Here is a 13,656-nt window from a genome sequence, read left to right as displayed (position 1 = left end):
TCAAAGCTGGGGAAAAGAGTAAGAAATAAAACCAGAAAACTTAATGCTGTATGAGTTGCTTTGCCAAATTTGACTTCTGTTTCCAATCCAGTAATGCTTTCATTTAGTTTTCAGAGACCACAGGTGTGTTTTAGCTAGAGTTTTGAGTTGTAATTAGTGGGAAAGAGAGAGTGTACTGAGTTTACTCCACCTGATCAACTCTTAAAGTCCTACTTTTTTTATTTTTAAGCATTTTTCTATATCATTAAAAATTCTTAATAACACTATTTTATGATTTCATTATCCTCTATTACACATATTTAAATTATCCATCAATTCTCTTTAAAGCTATTTTTTGTTTATTGCTAATATTTTGCTATTACAAATAACACTACAAATAATAAGTGTGCATCTAATTTTCTGATTATTTCTTTAGGATAATTTTTAGATATAGAATTACCAGTTCAAATTATAATAAGGTTCTTAAAGCATATCATCAAATTGCTTTTCAGAAAGGTGTTACTGAAACTAAAGCATTATCTGCAACTTTTGCCAATTTACATAGAAAAATATTATCTTGTTTTAAATTTAAAATATTTAAATATTTAAATTTAAAATTTAAAATTTAAAAAATAGTATCTTGTTTTAAATTTAGGACCACAATTGATTAGAAATGCTTATTTTTTATACTCGTGTATATTTTTTCTTTTGTAAACTATTTTTTGTAGTTTAATGCATGTCCATTACTCATTTATTAGAATCATAGTTTTATAATAAATTTGTATGAATTATATATATAAATAAAGAAGAAATTACATGTCTACCTGCCCACTAGTATAAAAATAAAAACAACAGAACAAATCAGAAATTAATGAGATTTTTACTTACAGGGTTAAGTGACAAAGTAGGAAAAAGAGGAGAGTGAGAGTAGGGTAAAATATTTAGGAGGAATGACTTCTCTGATGATAGATTTTTGTATAGTTCTGACTTGTAGAACTATGTGAATGTTTTACAAACTTATAAACTTAAAAGAACATAGACGGAAAGTCAAAACAAAACAGAAACAACTGAATCCAACTATATTACAAATAACTAACATAACCACTTTGAAGAGAGGGATGGGAAAATAGAATCAAATGAAGTACGTTTGGGAAACAATATTTTAATTGCATATCCAAAGAATAAAGACAAAAAGAAAAGTGTATACAAATATTTTGCTCTAATTAGCCGCCTACTTATTACAGAACTATGGGTTAGCAGTTTACAAACTATGTTATATGTATTTGAGGACTGAGTAAATAAATATACTGTGGATAAAAAGCCCCATTTTCTCACAGTTGGAGAAAGGAGTTACAAATAAGGAAAGGTGGGAAGATAAAATGAACCCTGTCATGTTTATCAGTATGAATTCAAGTGTTTTTAAATATTTTTAAATGTTTTAAAAATCCGCTTAAAAATATGTATAGGAATTCCCTGGCGGTCCAGTGGCTAGGACTCCATGGTTGCACTGCAGGGGGCATGGGTTCGATCCCTTGTGGGGAACTAAGATCCCACAAGTCACACAGCCAAAAATAAAAATAAATAATTAAAATATGTATATACAGATATAGACACAATATACAGATACATATAGATATACATTAGTTGTATACACAAAATACATTTTATTGTTCTGTCAGCTGAGAGGACCTAGAAGCAATGATACCCAATACCAATGAGCAGATCTTGCACTGAGCTCTTCATTTCTAAATACCATTCTCTAATAAAGGAATCAGGGCTTTTTGGAGAAATAATTTCAGGACTAGGGTAGAGAAATTACAAGAGAAACATCTGTGCCAAACATCTTGTGTGAGAAGCTAAGGAAGTGTTAAAAAGTGATGGGGTCTGTATTAGCTGTCTGTTGCTGCATAATAAATTGCCACAAACTAAGCAGCCTAGAAAAACAGAACAAAATTTATCAATTTATTAACTCACTTCTAAATGTCAGAAGTCCAGCTTGACATGTAACATTCTCTGTTGAGAGTATCATTAAGCTGAAATCAAGGTGTCAGCCAGGCTATGTTCCTTCTGAAGGTTCTGGGGAAGAATCCACTTCCAAGTTCATTCAGGATGTTGGCTGAGTTGATCCTTGAGGTTGTAGGACTGGGGTCCCATTTTCTTTCTGGGTTGCCACCAGGACTTAGGCCTTCAGCCTCTGGTGGTTGCTCTCAGGTTCTTGTCACACGTGCTCCCTCCATCTTCAAAGCCAGAGGAAAATTACTCTCATATTGAATCCCTCCTACACTTTGTATCTCTCTGACCTCCTCTCTCTCTAGCCTCTCCACCCATATTTAAAGGGCCTGTATGATTAGATCAGGCCCACCAACTCATCTATCTTGAGGTCAACTGTTTTGAGACCTTAATTATATTTGCAAAGGTATTCAAGTAGTACCTAAATTAGTGTTTGATCAAATAACTGGATGTTAACAACAGGGTCTGGGAATCTTGGGGCCCATCTCTGCCTATCACAGGGTCATATCATTAGAATACAAGATACAGCAATCAACAAATATAAGGTGTTATGGTATTACTATTTAGGTCTGTGGACTCCAGATAATTCAACAGCTGAAATTCTTGAAAACTGATCTTCCTAGAGTGTTTTCCTCAATCAACTTCAGGTATTGAGAGATCACTAATAGTTATCTGTCTAGCTATCCATCTACCTATCTGAAAGATAGTGAATACATGCATTTCAAGTACTGTAAAAGAGAGATATGTATTTAGTGCCCACTATGGTTTCCCCACAGCCACCATATCATTTCACCCCAACTCTGCTCCTCTGAGGGAAGTATTAGTGTCCCCATTTTCTGAGGAGGATACCAAGGCTCAAACTGTTTACTGAGTAACAGAGTTGCCACAGCTGGCACTGATTTCCATCCAGAGACCTTGTAAATGCAAAAGTGCACTGCCAATATTAACCAGTATTCACACAATAATAAAATACATTTAAAAAGGGGAAGGCACAAGAGCCAACTTGAAGGGACTCCCAATGGCTAAACCTAGGATTTGTGCAACAAAATAATGATAGTAACAGATTATAACTCATAGAATAAAATATATACTCATTAGTCTATACTGATATAAACAATTGAATATAGAAATGAGGATGAAAGGAAAGCTCTTCCCTTACAGTAGAATTCCAATAAATAAATATACTAGGGATGATGGAAATAGAAAATTACCATTTGACAGATACCAGAGAAATAAGTATTTCAGGCAAGAATCATCAAGATTGTAAAATTTGTGGGCAGAATGAGAAATTTATATAGTTTCGAAGTATCTTTCCAAAAGATAATTATTAATTACAAAGGAGAAAATTGTAAATTTACAAGAGACAAACCTGGCAGATACCCCCTTGACCAAGTAATCAGTTACAATCACCAATAAAGAGACAAATTGACATCCCATGCCTCCTGGTATGATGCACTGAGGTTACATCACTTCTATAGAGTTCTTATTAAAAATGCATAATTATGGGAAGTAACAGACAAACAGAAATTGAGTGCCATCTGATAAAATAACTAACCAGAATACTCGTCAAAAAGTATCAAGATCATGAAAGGCAAAGAAATTCTGAGGAATTGTTTAAAGAGGACTAAGGAGGTACAACTAAATATATGACATGGATTGAATCTTGAGGCAGAAAAGGGATGTTAATAAGACAGAAAAGGGATGTTAATAAGACAGAAAAGGGATGTTAATAAGACAATGGTGAAATCTGAACCTTCCTTTTTTTTAGGTTTTTGACATATATTCTTTAGAGTTGTCTGAAGTCACTCTTTCCATGTCCTCATCAAAGTATAACAGAATTATATTGATGCTAATTTCCTCATGTTCATAATCATACTGTGATAATGTAAGATATTACAATAGGGAATCTGGGTGAAGAGCATACAAGTTAAAAAAAAAAGAAAAAGAAAAACCTACTTTTTAATTTCCATCTCAATTTATCCACAATGCAATTTTGCCAAGTTACCTGAGGCTTACTAAATTAACAACATTTTTTTAAAGGACAAAATTATTTCAACTCTCTCTCTGTATATATACGTATACATACACACACACACCCCCCCTGCATGTGTATATTATACATATTTAACATATATGTGTAAATGTTTACATTGTACTTATATATACACCTACATAAAAATATTAAATCTTTTAACATATTAACAGCAAGTGTTTTCCCTGAATCTTTATTTTGTTTGTTTTTGTTTTATTTATTTAATATATTTTTGGCTGCGTTGGGTCTTCGTTGCTGCGCGCGTGGGCTTTTTGTAGTTGCGGCAAGCAGGGGCTACTCTTCATTGCAGTGTGCAGGCTTCTCATTGCAGTGGCTTCTCTTGTTGCAGAGCTCAGGCTCTAGGCCGTGGGCTTCAGTAGTTGCGGCACACGGGCTCAGTAGTTATGACTCGCAGGCTCTAGAGTGCAGGCTTAGTAGTTATGGCACACAGGCTTAGTTGCTCCATGGCATGTGGGATCTTCCTGTACCAGGGATCAAACCCGTGTCCCCTGCACTGGCAGGCAGATTCTTAACCACTGTGCCACCAGGGAAGTCCTACCTTATGGTTTTGATGTTTTTTGACACACGCTTGAAAAAGTCATCCAAGCTACTCTTTGGATCTCCTTCACTCAGACACTGCAATGTGGTGTCCGATGAAACTTGTCAAAGTAACCACCTCCTATTGTTCATTTGGGGGACATGTCTTAGTCCTTACGTTACTATACAATAAATATAATAAAGTTAGCACATGTCCAATGTTTTACTACTGGATCTCTGTAACAAACCTTTTCTATATTCATCTTCAGGAAATAGTCTAAAATTGCTGGCATGACCCTCCCATCAACAAATAGGAAAACCCATTCATTTGTTCATGCAATATTTATTGACTGACTACTATGTGGCAGGTACTGTTCAGACCACTAGGAAGAGCAGTGCACAAAAATAGACATCTTCCAAAAATAAAAAATGGACACCTTCCTACCCTCAGGTCAAAGAGAAAGAAGGAAGAAAGTTTATCCTTTCCACAGTACTTTAACTGCTTCTTCCCCCCGCCTGCCTGCTTTCTTTGCTATTTCTTCAATCCCAACTCTTAAACTTCTAGTAGCAATTTAAAGTGGAATGAAGTGCAACTATAGGAAGCACATTTATTCCAATTATGTTTTTTGTACCCATAAGATCATTATGAGAATTAAACAAGATGATGCAGGTACTTAGTATACTGCTTGACAATAAACATAGTCTGAGGTAGATACTATTTATTGTTTCTCATTTTACCAGTGAGGCATCTGGAGCTTAGAGATGAAAAATAACTTGCTTAATGTTACACAGGTAGAAGTGGCAGGCCAAGACTTTGAACTGTCTGACTTCAAACCCTTAATTATACAGTTTGTCTTCTGTTCTAGAATATTCTTATTAATGTCAACCCATACTTAAATCCTACAGTACACACAAAACATTGGTGGTTCTCTCTCTCATTGGCATTTATCATCTTTCCTAAATTTTGGATCTAATGTCATTAACAACAACAAAAAATATACAAGCAGGATGAGTTAGTCAATTACAAAACCAACATTCTGAATGCAATACAAAAGTTAACTTAATTACTAAGTTATTAGTAACTTAGTTACTAACTTAAACACAAATTGCTTACTTTAACAATGAAACTGTAATAACGACACAATAATTCAGTTGTAACAAAGCCATCAACAGAGCAAAATAAAAACAAAGCTAACGAAGGAGGCAGTGCTTCAGCTCAAGTTAGTTATCTCCTTTAAACAGGAAAAACAATCACTAGTCTAGTGGTTCTTGAACTGGCCTGCTCATTTGAGGAATGGGTGGAAGGAAGATTGGTGCTTAAAAAAATAGCTACACCACGGGCTTCCCTGGTGGCACAGTGGTTGAGAGTCCGCCTGCCGATGCAGGGGACACGGGTTTGTGCCTGGGTCCGGGAAGATCCCACATGCCGCGGAGAGGCTGGGCCTGTGAGCCGTGGCCGCTAAGCCTGCACGTCCAGAGCCTGTGCTCCGCAACGGGAGAGGCCACAGCAGTGAGAGGCCCGCGTACCGCAAAAAAAAAAAAAAAAAAAATAGCTACACCCAAAGCCCACCTCAGAACAATTATATGAGAATCTCTCAAGAGTGGGGCTCATTTGAAGTGTTGTCAGTGTTGACAAGTACACGTCTAAAATAATAAGCAATAAAGAGCATGCCCTCAAAGCAATTCAAAACCAAGAAATTAAAAAAATAAAATAAATATGATAAATTTCTTGCCTCTTATCCTGGGAAAAGGGGGAAGCACCTACTCATTTCTCTTTGTTCTTTATCCATCTTTGATTGCCCAAAGTCAAGTTTAACAAACGTTAAATATTGGAAGTTATGAAAACATCCTACCCAAATTAAAATTTTCACTACTGTACATTTAGAAAGCTCTTTTAAAACAATACCAGGTTTCAGAAAGAATCCCCCACATTTTAAGTTTGCACAGATGTTTAAGTCAGCTATTTGTTCAACGAAGAAGAGTCGATGAAATGTATTAGAAAGCATTTTATTAATAAGTTATTATAAAACAATATTTATTTCATGTACCACAAATTAACTTTTTGGTGCAACAAGAGGAATATCTGAATGTTTCCCATCTATTTCTAAAACTGTCACAATTCCTTTTTATAAGATATCTTCAAATTTAGAACCTAAACATAAATTTTTCTTAAGAATGCATACATAAAATACTTCTCCTATAACTGCACTATATCCTTGACAAATCCCTATTGGGAGGTATAGTAGTGACTGCAGGCATTTATCTTTAAAACAACTTTTCCTCATTTTTCAGGTTTGGGAATGATATCACATCAAGTACGGAAAATAACTCTTTTCCTTAAGAATACATAAATTCACTTAGAGATGTCTCCTCAAATTCAGAAAAACCCACTTCTTCAGCTCCTTCTGTCAGGACTCCATATCGATCTCAACAACTTCATTCTTGTCCTGAAGTGTTGTTTCTGTCAGGTTGTCTTCACTTACATCTTCAATGTCTGCCAGATCAATAGGTGGTAAAGGATTCCTCCAGTACTGGAAGGTGTTATACTGCCAAAATTCTTCATTGAGCTTTAGTGAAAAGAAGAGAGAGGTGAAAGTACATCAATGGTCTAGAAAAAATTAAGTTGTTTCACGAAACAAATTTTTTTCTGTTTTAAAAGCAAACTCACGTTAAGATTTTGCAGTCTTTAACTTTGCATCTTCAACAAATATATATTTTTACTTCTGCCTAATCAAAGTACTTCATGGACTCAGTCAACTCTGCATTTTCATATTCATGAATTGGTGAAAGTATTTCCTGTGAGTAGTTTAAATTTAAAAGAATTTCCTCCAAGAGCTTCTCTTCCCAGAATTTTCTTCCATTTTTCAACCAAAAAAATAATGCCTGAAGATAGTCTTAAAGTTTTTTACCTTTCAGTGAGGAAAATAATTTATTTAAAAAACACATGCACACATCTTAAAATTTACTTTTGGTCTTTTTCCTGATGTTTGGTATTTTAAGGGATTGACCTGATGTAGGCTAAAATATTTTGACAACCTTCTAAAAAGCATTAGAATAAAAACATGGTAAATAACAAGAAAATCTTAAACTGATCATTTTATTAAAGATACCATTTTGTACAAGACATGACTCAAGATACCAAAACAGATAAATCCAAGTGAATGCTGGCCCCTTCAAAATTCAACAGCTTACTGTAAAAGGCTATAAAATTGTTTCAAGTAACTATGAAGTGAAGTTGATATTCCAATGAAGTTCAAAACTGGCACAAAATTAAAATACTTTGTGCAAAGGAAGTGGCATTGCAATTACATATAGGCTTCCAAAGTGACCATTTTGAAGGTTAACACCTTTCCCAGATGGATATCTATATATCTATATTTAGTCTACTAAATTGTCTTTGTACTTTAGGTTCATACTTGCTATAGCAGCACTAACCAACAGAAATATAATGAAAGCCACATATGTAATTTAAAATTTTCTAGTAACTTCAGCTAAAAAAAAAGTAAAAAAAAACAGGCGAAATTAATCTTAAAATTTTACTTGACCTAATAAAGCCAAAATACTATCATTTCAACATGCAGTCAATATTTTTAAAAATTGAGATATTTTACATTCTTTTTGTCTAACTAAAAGTTTTCAAAATCTGCCAGGTATTTTACACTTCCAGCACTATTTAGACTAGGCCCATTTCAATGCTCAATAGCCACATGTGGCTAGTTAATTAAATGGGGAGCACAGGTCTTCTCAATAATAAGTTTATTCACTGCCTTAGACACTAAGGCTTAGAGAATTAAGAGTCTCTTTGGAATTCCTTAACACTGGGATAAAAATGTAATAACTCAAAGGATGCCAAGAAAAACTTCATTTTAATAAGTAATAGGGTTAAAAACAAGGACCTGTTTCTCTGCCTTTTGGGAAAATAAAAACTATTGTTCAAATGATCTACTTATAAGAACAAACCAGAAAAGATCCTTAATGAGGTCAGTATAACCTAGTAGCTAACAGCACAGACTTTGCCACCAGACAGACCTGTGCTTGCATGATAACTCCTCCACCCATTAACTCTGATCTTGACCTAGGTCTCTTTCATCATTGGTAAAAAGCAGAAAGGCTCTTGTGCAAATTACAGTTTAGCACTATAAATGCCCAATATAGCTAGTTATTATATCCCAAGAAGCCTACGAACCAATATCACTATGAATCAAAATCACAACATTTCTGCTTCCTTTCTATTTAAAGTATTTAACAGCAAGGGTCAGCACTGACAGATTACTCAATCTGCATAAAGTGACACTAAAGTGACACTAACATGAGAAAATACATGAATATTTATTGAAGTAATACCTGGTTTTATTTTAGTTCTCCGGTTAAAAAAAACACCTGAAGGGCTTCCCTGGTGGCACAGTGGTTGAGTCCGCCTGCCGATGCAGGGGACACGGGTTCATGCCCCGGTCTGGGAAGATCCCACATGCCACGGAGCGGCTGGGCCCATGAGCCATGGCCGCTGAGCCTATGCATCCGGAGCCTGTGCTCCACAACGAGGGAGGCCACAACAGTAAGAGGCCCGTGTACCGCAAAAAAAACAAACAAACACCTGAAACAGCTCAAATATTCTGAGGTTCTAGGACAGAAAAATAGGTATCACGATTCTGCCTAGATTGCATCTTCAACATAGAAAGGACATATTTGAGGAAATTCTTCCCAAATGAGATCCCAAGGGTACGGGTAGGGACTTAAGCTCTATTCTGAGCAAAACAGGAACCAGGAAGACATTTGCTTCATGAAGTGAAAAAGCTTTTTAACTTCTACATGTTTTTGCTATATCCTATTTTCCCTTGGCTGTAAGACCCTTAAAACAAAAACCATGCATCTTTGGTGGCAGGAAAGAAAGAGGAAAGCTGGAGAAAATTAAGTTTGCACAAAGAAGCAGCTCAAGGAACAGAACAAAAGAAAGGAACATGAGGGTTCCTGGGCTTTTGCCAAAAGAGAACAGGGGACTAGTCTTGATGAAGAAGGAACCCCTAGAGCCAAGCTTGTTCCCTGTCACAGGCTTGTAGTGACTACAAGAAGCAGAGAGCTGTCAGATGTGGTCACTGCTGTGGAAGAAGACACAGGTGTGTCTAAGAGATTCTAAGCAAATGTCTGTGTCAGTTTACTAAAAAATTCCTTTGCTTACCTGCCATTTCCATGTCCCTCTTATCAATTTGTGGCATACTGCAGTCAGTATAGTCTGGTAGCAAAGACAAGTCTAAGTATGGGTCCGGTACCAAAAATGGCCAAGTTTTCAAACTACACAGTACTTATCTCCATACCAAATAGGTCTGGATGGCTGTCACTCTGGATTTTTGTTTTTTCAGGTTTTGCACACTGGTGTGACATGATTTAATTGGAAATTCTAATTCTTTATTCTACTTTCAAAACATAAGTGCTATCTAAAAGCAGTCTGAAGAAAAAAAAAATCTGAATAAGGATCATGTTTTCTAAATTCCAAGAAAACTGGGGGTAGAAACATTTACAATTTATAGTTTCATCCAGAAATGCTCATCATAATGATTATATCTAAAGGATAATTTTTCATGACCACAGAAAAAGATCTTTCCCAACTACTGTATTTTATTGGCAAGGTGTCTGATAAATTCTGCATAAGATACTTGAGACAATGAAAAATGTGGGGTGGATGCTATGATGGAGTAATTGAAGAGAATTTGGTGAAGTCTGGGCTCTACATTTGGCTCTTCCACCCCCAAAGCTCCTGGTTCAACCCAGAACTGCCAAATCGCAGCTTGAATTCCAAAGATTAGACCAACGCTGCCCAATAAATACAAAATGCCAGCCACAAACGTAATTCGAAATTTTCTGATGGCCATATTAAAAAAGTAAAAGAAATAACTGAAATGAATTTTAATATAATTTATTCAATCCAATATCTCCAGATTATTTCAACGTGTATTCAATATACAATTTTTTGAGATCTTCGAAATCTAGTGTGTATTTTACTTTGAGCGCATCTCAATTTGAACTAGTCCCATTTTAGGTGTTGTGTCACATAGCTAGTGGCTGCCACACTGAATAGCACAGATCTAGACAGATCTTATGTGCAGAGATAGGGCAGGCTCATTTCCCAAGGAAGAGGAACTCTCCAAAGATCCTCATACAGACGGCTGATCTTAAGAACCAAATTAATTCTCAACAACGATCCTTTTTCATAGGATCCGATTTAAGACTGCCTTTTCCCAATATACGGAGGCCCTTCCTCTCAACCAAAAGAGCTGTAACATGCCTAAAGGATGTCCAACTGGTGGCTACCACATTCGTCACCCTCTTTAGAAAGAAATCGATCACGAATTCCAGAAAAAAAATCATCGTTAAACCAAGGAAGACGCAATACATCTTTCTCTGACGTTTGTCGTTGAGCTTAACTTATTGCGGTTCACGGTCAACATCTTCCCAAAGTTCTACAGTCTGTCATGACCCACGCCCCTGCTTCCCTCTAGGACAGCACAGATGCTGAAGGTGCAAGGCCACGCCTACTACCTCACCCAATGGTCTGTCTCCCCAGACTTTAGCTTAGTGCTCTCAGCTCGTCGGACTCTCCCAAAATGCTGCCAAAGGTGGGCTCTGGGGCCCCTGGTGTGCTGCCTGGGGTGGGGGGTCGGTGTTCATTCTTGCGGCGAGGATCCCGTCTTTTCATCTTTTGGGGCGTCGTGACGAACATGAGTCTAGAGGGGAACGATCGGTTCCTTCCCGGGACGCGCAGTGCCCGGGAAAGTATGACCCTTTTTCCCCTCACCCCGGGCCCCGCCCCCCGTCCCCCGCCGGAGCGCCCAGCCCACCGCCAACCCCTACCTGGTGCGGTGCGGCCCCCCAGTCTCCCCGCAGGGACTCTGCGCGCTCCGCCCCGTCGTCGCCACCGCCTCTTGGGGGCCGAACGCCCCGGGGCTCCTCCCCCGGCCCGCGGGGCTGCACGGGCGGCTGCAGCAGCGGCGGCTCGCCAGTCTCCAGGCCGCGGCCCTCACGCTCCGCGCCGTCCGGAGCGCCAGTGTCCCCGCCGTCGCGGCGCTTGCTGGGCGAAACCAAAGGCTCAGTCATACCCCCTGCGTCGATTTTACGCTTTCGGGGCAGCTCCGGGACGCCGAGGGGCTGCTCGGGATGCGAGGCCCCCGGCGGCGGGATCCAGAGCGGTGGCCGCGGCGGCTCCTCAGGAAAGTCGCAGAGCAGGAGCCGCTTCCAAGGCACGTGGAACGTCAGGGGCTCGGCCGCACGCCGCTTGGCCATGGGCCCCGAAGGCTCGGGCGGAGCCCGCCAGGCGCGGGAGGCCGAGCGCCGATAGCTGTGGGGGCGGAGGGCGAGGGCGGAGCGCGCAGCGCGCTAGGAAGGGCGAGGACCGAGTCCGGGCGAGGCTGCGGCTGGAAGGTGCAGAGGGCGGAGGGGGCGGGGCGGCCGGTGTGGCCCAGCCCGCGCACGCTGCCCTCGCGACCGCCGAGGTGCGGCCGGACGCTGAGGAGCAACCACGAAGCGGCTGAGATTCGAACCTGCGCACAAATGTGCGCGCGCGCACTCGCACCGGCGAGGCGGAGTCTTTGGTTGGTGGAGGCTCGCGGGGCGAACTCCCGAGCGCCCCTGCGGCCGGAAGTGCGCGCCCCGGGGCGAGGCGGGAAGGCCGCGGCGGGTTTGTTAAAGGCAGAGTGGTGGTGTCCTCGGAGGGCGTGATTTTTCCTCAGGGGCGGGGATAGGGGTGCGCAAATCCCGAGCTTAAAGTGTATATGTTAATATTCCCTTCCTTGAGCCAGTGGCCGTCGGGGCGTCCCCAGGAGTTTAAAACAGAGAATTATACAAATTTAATAAATTAGTGTTAACAGGCTTTAGCGCTACGTTAAATGATTACGCAAGACACTGCTGAACGGGGGTTGGGGCTGAGGGAAATAGATAAAGCCAACATGCAAAAACAAAACAAGAGAAAACAAACCAACGAGCGTGTTTTGCAGTGGCTGTTGTGGAAGGTGAAGTAGGCACCACATTCCTTGATCTTTTGAATAAAAATTCACTGATGAAGTTGCAGAGAAGATGCGTCGCTCATCTAAGGGCTAATCCTGGAGCACAGACCTCTTCCGACTGAAACCTAAAATTGTTTGGCTCTTAAATTACGTGTGAAGTGCACAGAATTCCCTGCTTGCTCTGCGCGGTGATCAAAAGTGAGATTCCAAGACCTTTGTTATTTCAAACTTGTGTGTGTTGTCAAAGAAAATGAGGAGACGATAACAACATATAAGGTATTTACCTTATATTTTAATAGTTAATAAAGACAGTAACCAAGTAAAGAAGAAAGTAAGGAAGAAAATTATATATAAGTGCTTTGAAGGGAGAAACTACTATGATCTTCTAGAGGAAAATAGTGCAAGGAAGATAACTGTCCTCTAAATGGTTGGTACTACCTATATATTAATTACCCCATGCCCCTATACCTCAAGGCTGTTGTGAGAAGATAGGGCAACCAGTTGTTTATTAATAAGCACAAATATAATAAGTAGGGTAATAAATAGTAGCTTTTCTGTCTGATCTTTCCATTTCCTCTTGTTTTCCTCTCATCCCCGCGTCCCCCTCCCCTCTGGCAACCACCCGTTTGTTCCGTGTATGTATGACTACTTCTCTTAAGTTTGCTCACTTGTTTTTTAGATTCCACATATAAGTAAAATGATACAATATTTGTCTTTCTCTGACTTACTTCACTTTGCATAATATCCTCTAGGTCCATCCATATTGTTGCAGATGGCAAGATTTCATTCTTTTTCATAGCTGAGTAATTTTCCATTTATTTTATTGATATTTATATTATATATATATATATATGTATGGATCTATCACAATTTGTTTATCCATTCACTGATGATGGACATGTAGGTTGCTTTCAGTTTGGGGCTATTACAGATAAAGCTGCTGAGAACATTTGTATGGACATAGGCTTTTTTTCTCTTGGGTGAATAAATACCTAGGAGTGGAAAGGCTGGATCACATAGTAAGTGTGTATTTAACTTATTAGCAAACTGCCAAACTGGTTTCCAAAGTGGTTATACCATTCTACATTGCCACGAGCAGTGTAT

The 13,656-nt window shown here is 39.2% G+C and overlaps 1 protein-coding gene across 2 annotated transcripts; it reads right to left on the bottom strand.

The window, feature by feature from the left end:
• Positions 1 to 6,549: 6,549 nt before the first annotated feature.
• On the bottom strand, positions 6,550 to 12,098 carry CUNH9orf40 (chromosome unknown C9orf40 homolog). Of its 2 annotated transcripts, XR_003432635.1 has the most exons (3): positions 11,405 to 12,098; positions 11,098 to 11,277; positions 7,013 to 7,125 (listed from the first exon to the last, which is right to left on the bottom strand). XR_003432635.1 is itself a non-coding variant. In XM_027105677.1 (2 exons), the coding sequence occupies exons 1-2, from the start codon at positions 11,831 to 11,833 to the stop codon at positions 6,967 to 6,969; spliced, it is 588 nt and encodes a 195-aa protein (XP_026961478.1). In that variant the 5' UTR covers positions 11,834 to 12,079; the 3' UTR covers positions 6,550 to 6,966. The 2 variants fall into 2 exon arrangements, 1 of the variants encoding a protein (XP_026961478.1); XM_027105677.1 differs by lacking the exon at positions 11,098 to 11,277 and having other exon boundaries at positions 6,550 to 7,125; positions 11,405 to 12,079.
• Positions 12,099 to 13,656: the final 1,558 nt, after the last annotated feature.

This window comes from Aethalodelphis obliquidens, unplaced genomic scaffold, assembly GCF_003676395.1.
Source record: "Aethalodelphis obliquidens isolate GAN/ISIS:26980383/991018 unplaced genomic scaffold, ASM367639v1 scaffold7, whole genome shotgun sequence".
Taxonomy (NCBI): domain Eukaryota; kingdom Metazoa; phylum Chordata; class Mammalia; order Artiodactyla; family Delphinidae; genus Aethalodelphis; species Aethalodelphis obliquidens.
Note: the sequence above shows the minus strand (reverse complement) of the source record. Positions and strands in the feature narration are given on the sequence as shown.

Bases quoted from the DNA above. Each gene is read 5' to 3' on its own strand.
- CUNH9orf40 (XM_027105677.1), bottom strand. From the start codon at position 11,833: ATGGCCAAGCGGCGTGCGGCCGAGCCCCTGACGTTCCACGTGCCTTGG. The intron at 7,126-11,404 runs GTAGGGGTTGGC...TTTTCACTAAAG, and splicing joins GGGGGGCCGCACCGCACCAG to CTCAATGAAGAATTTTGGCA.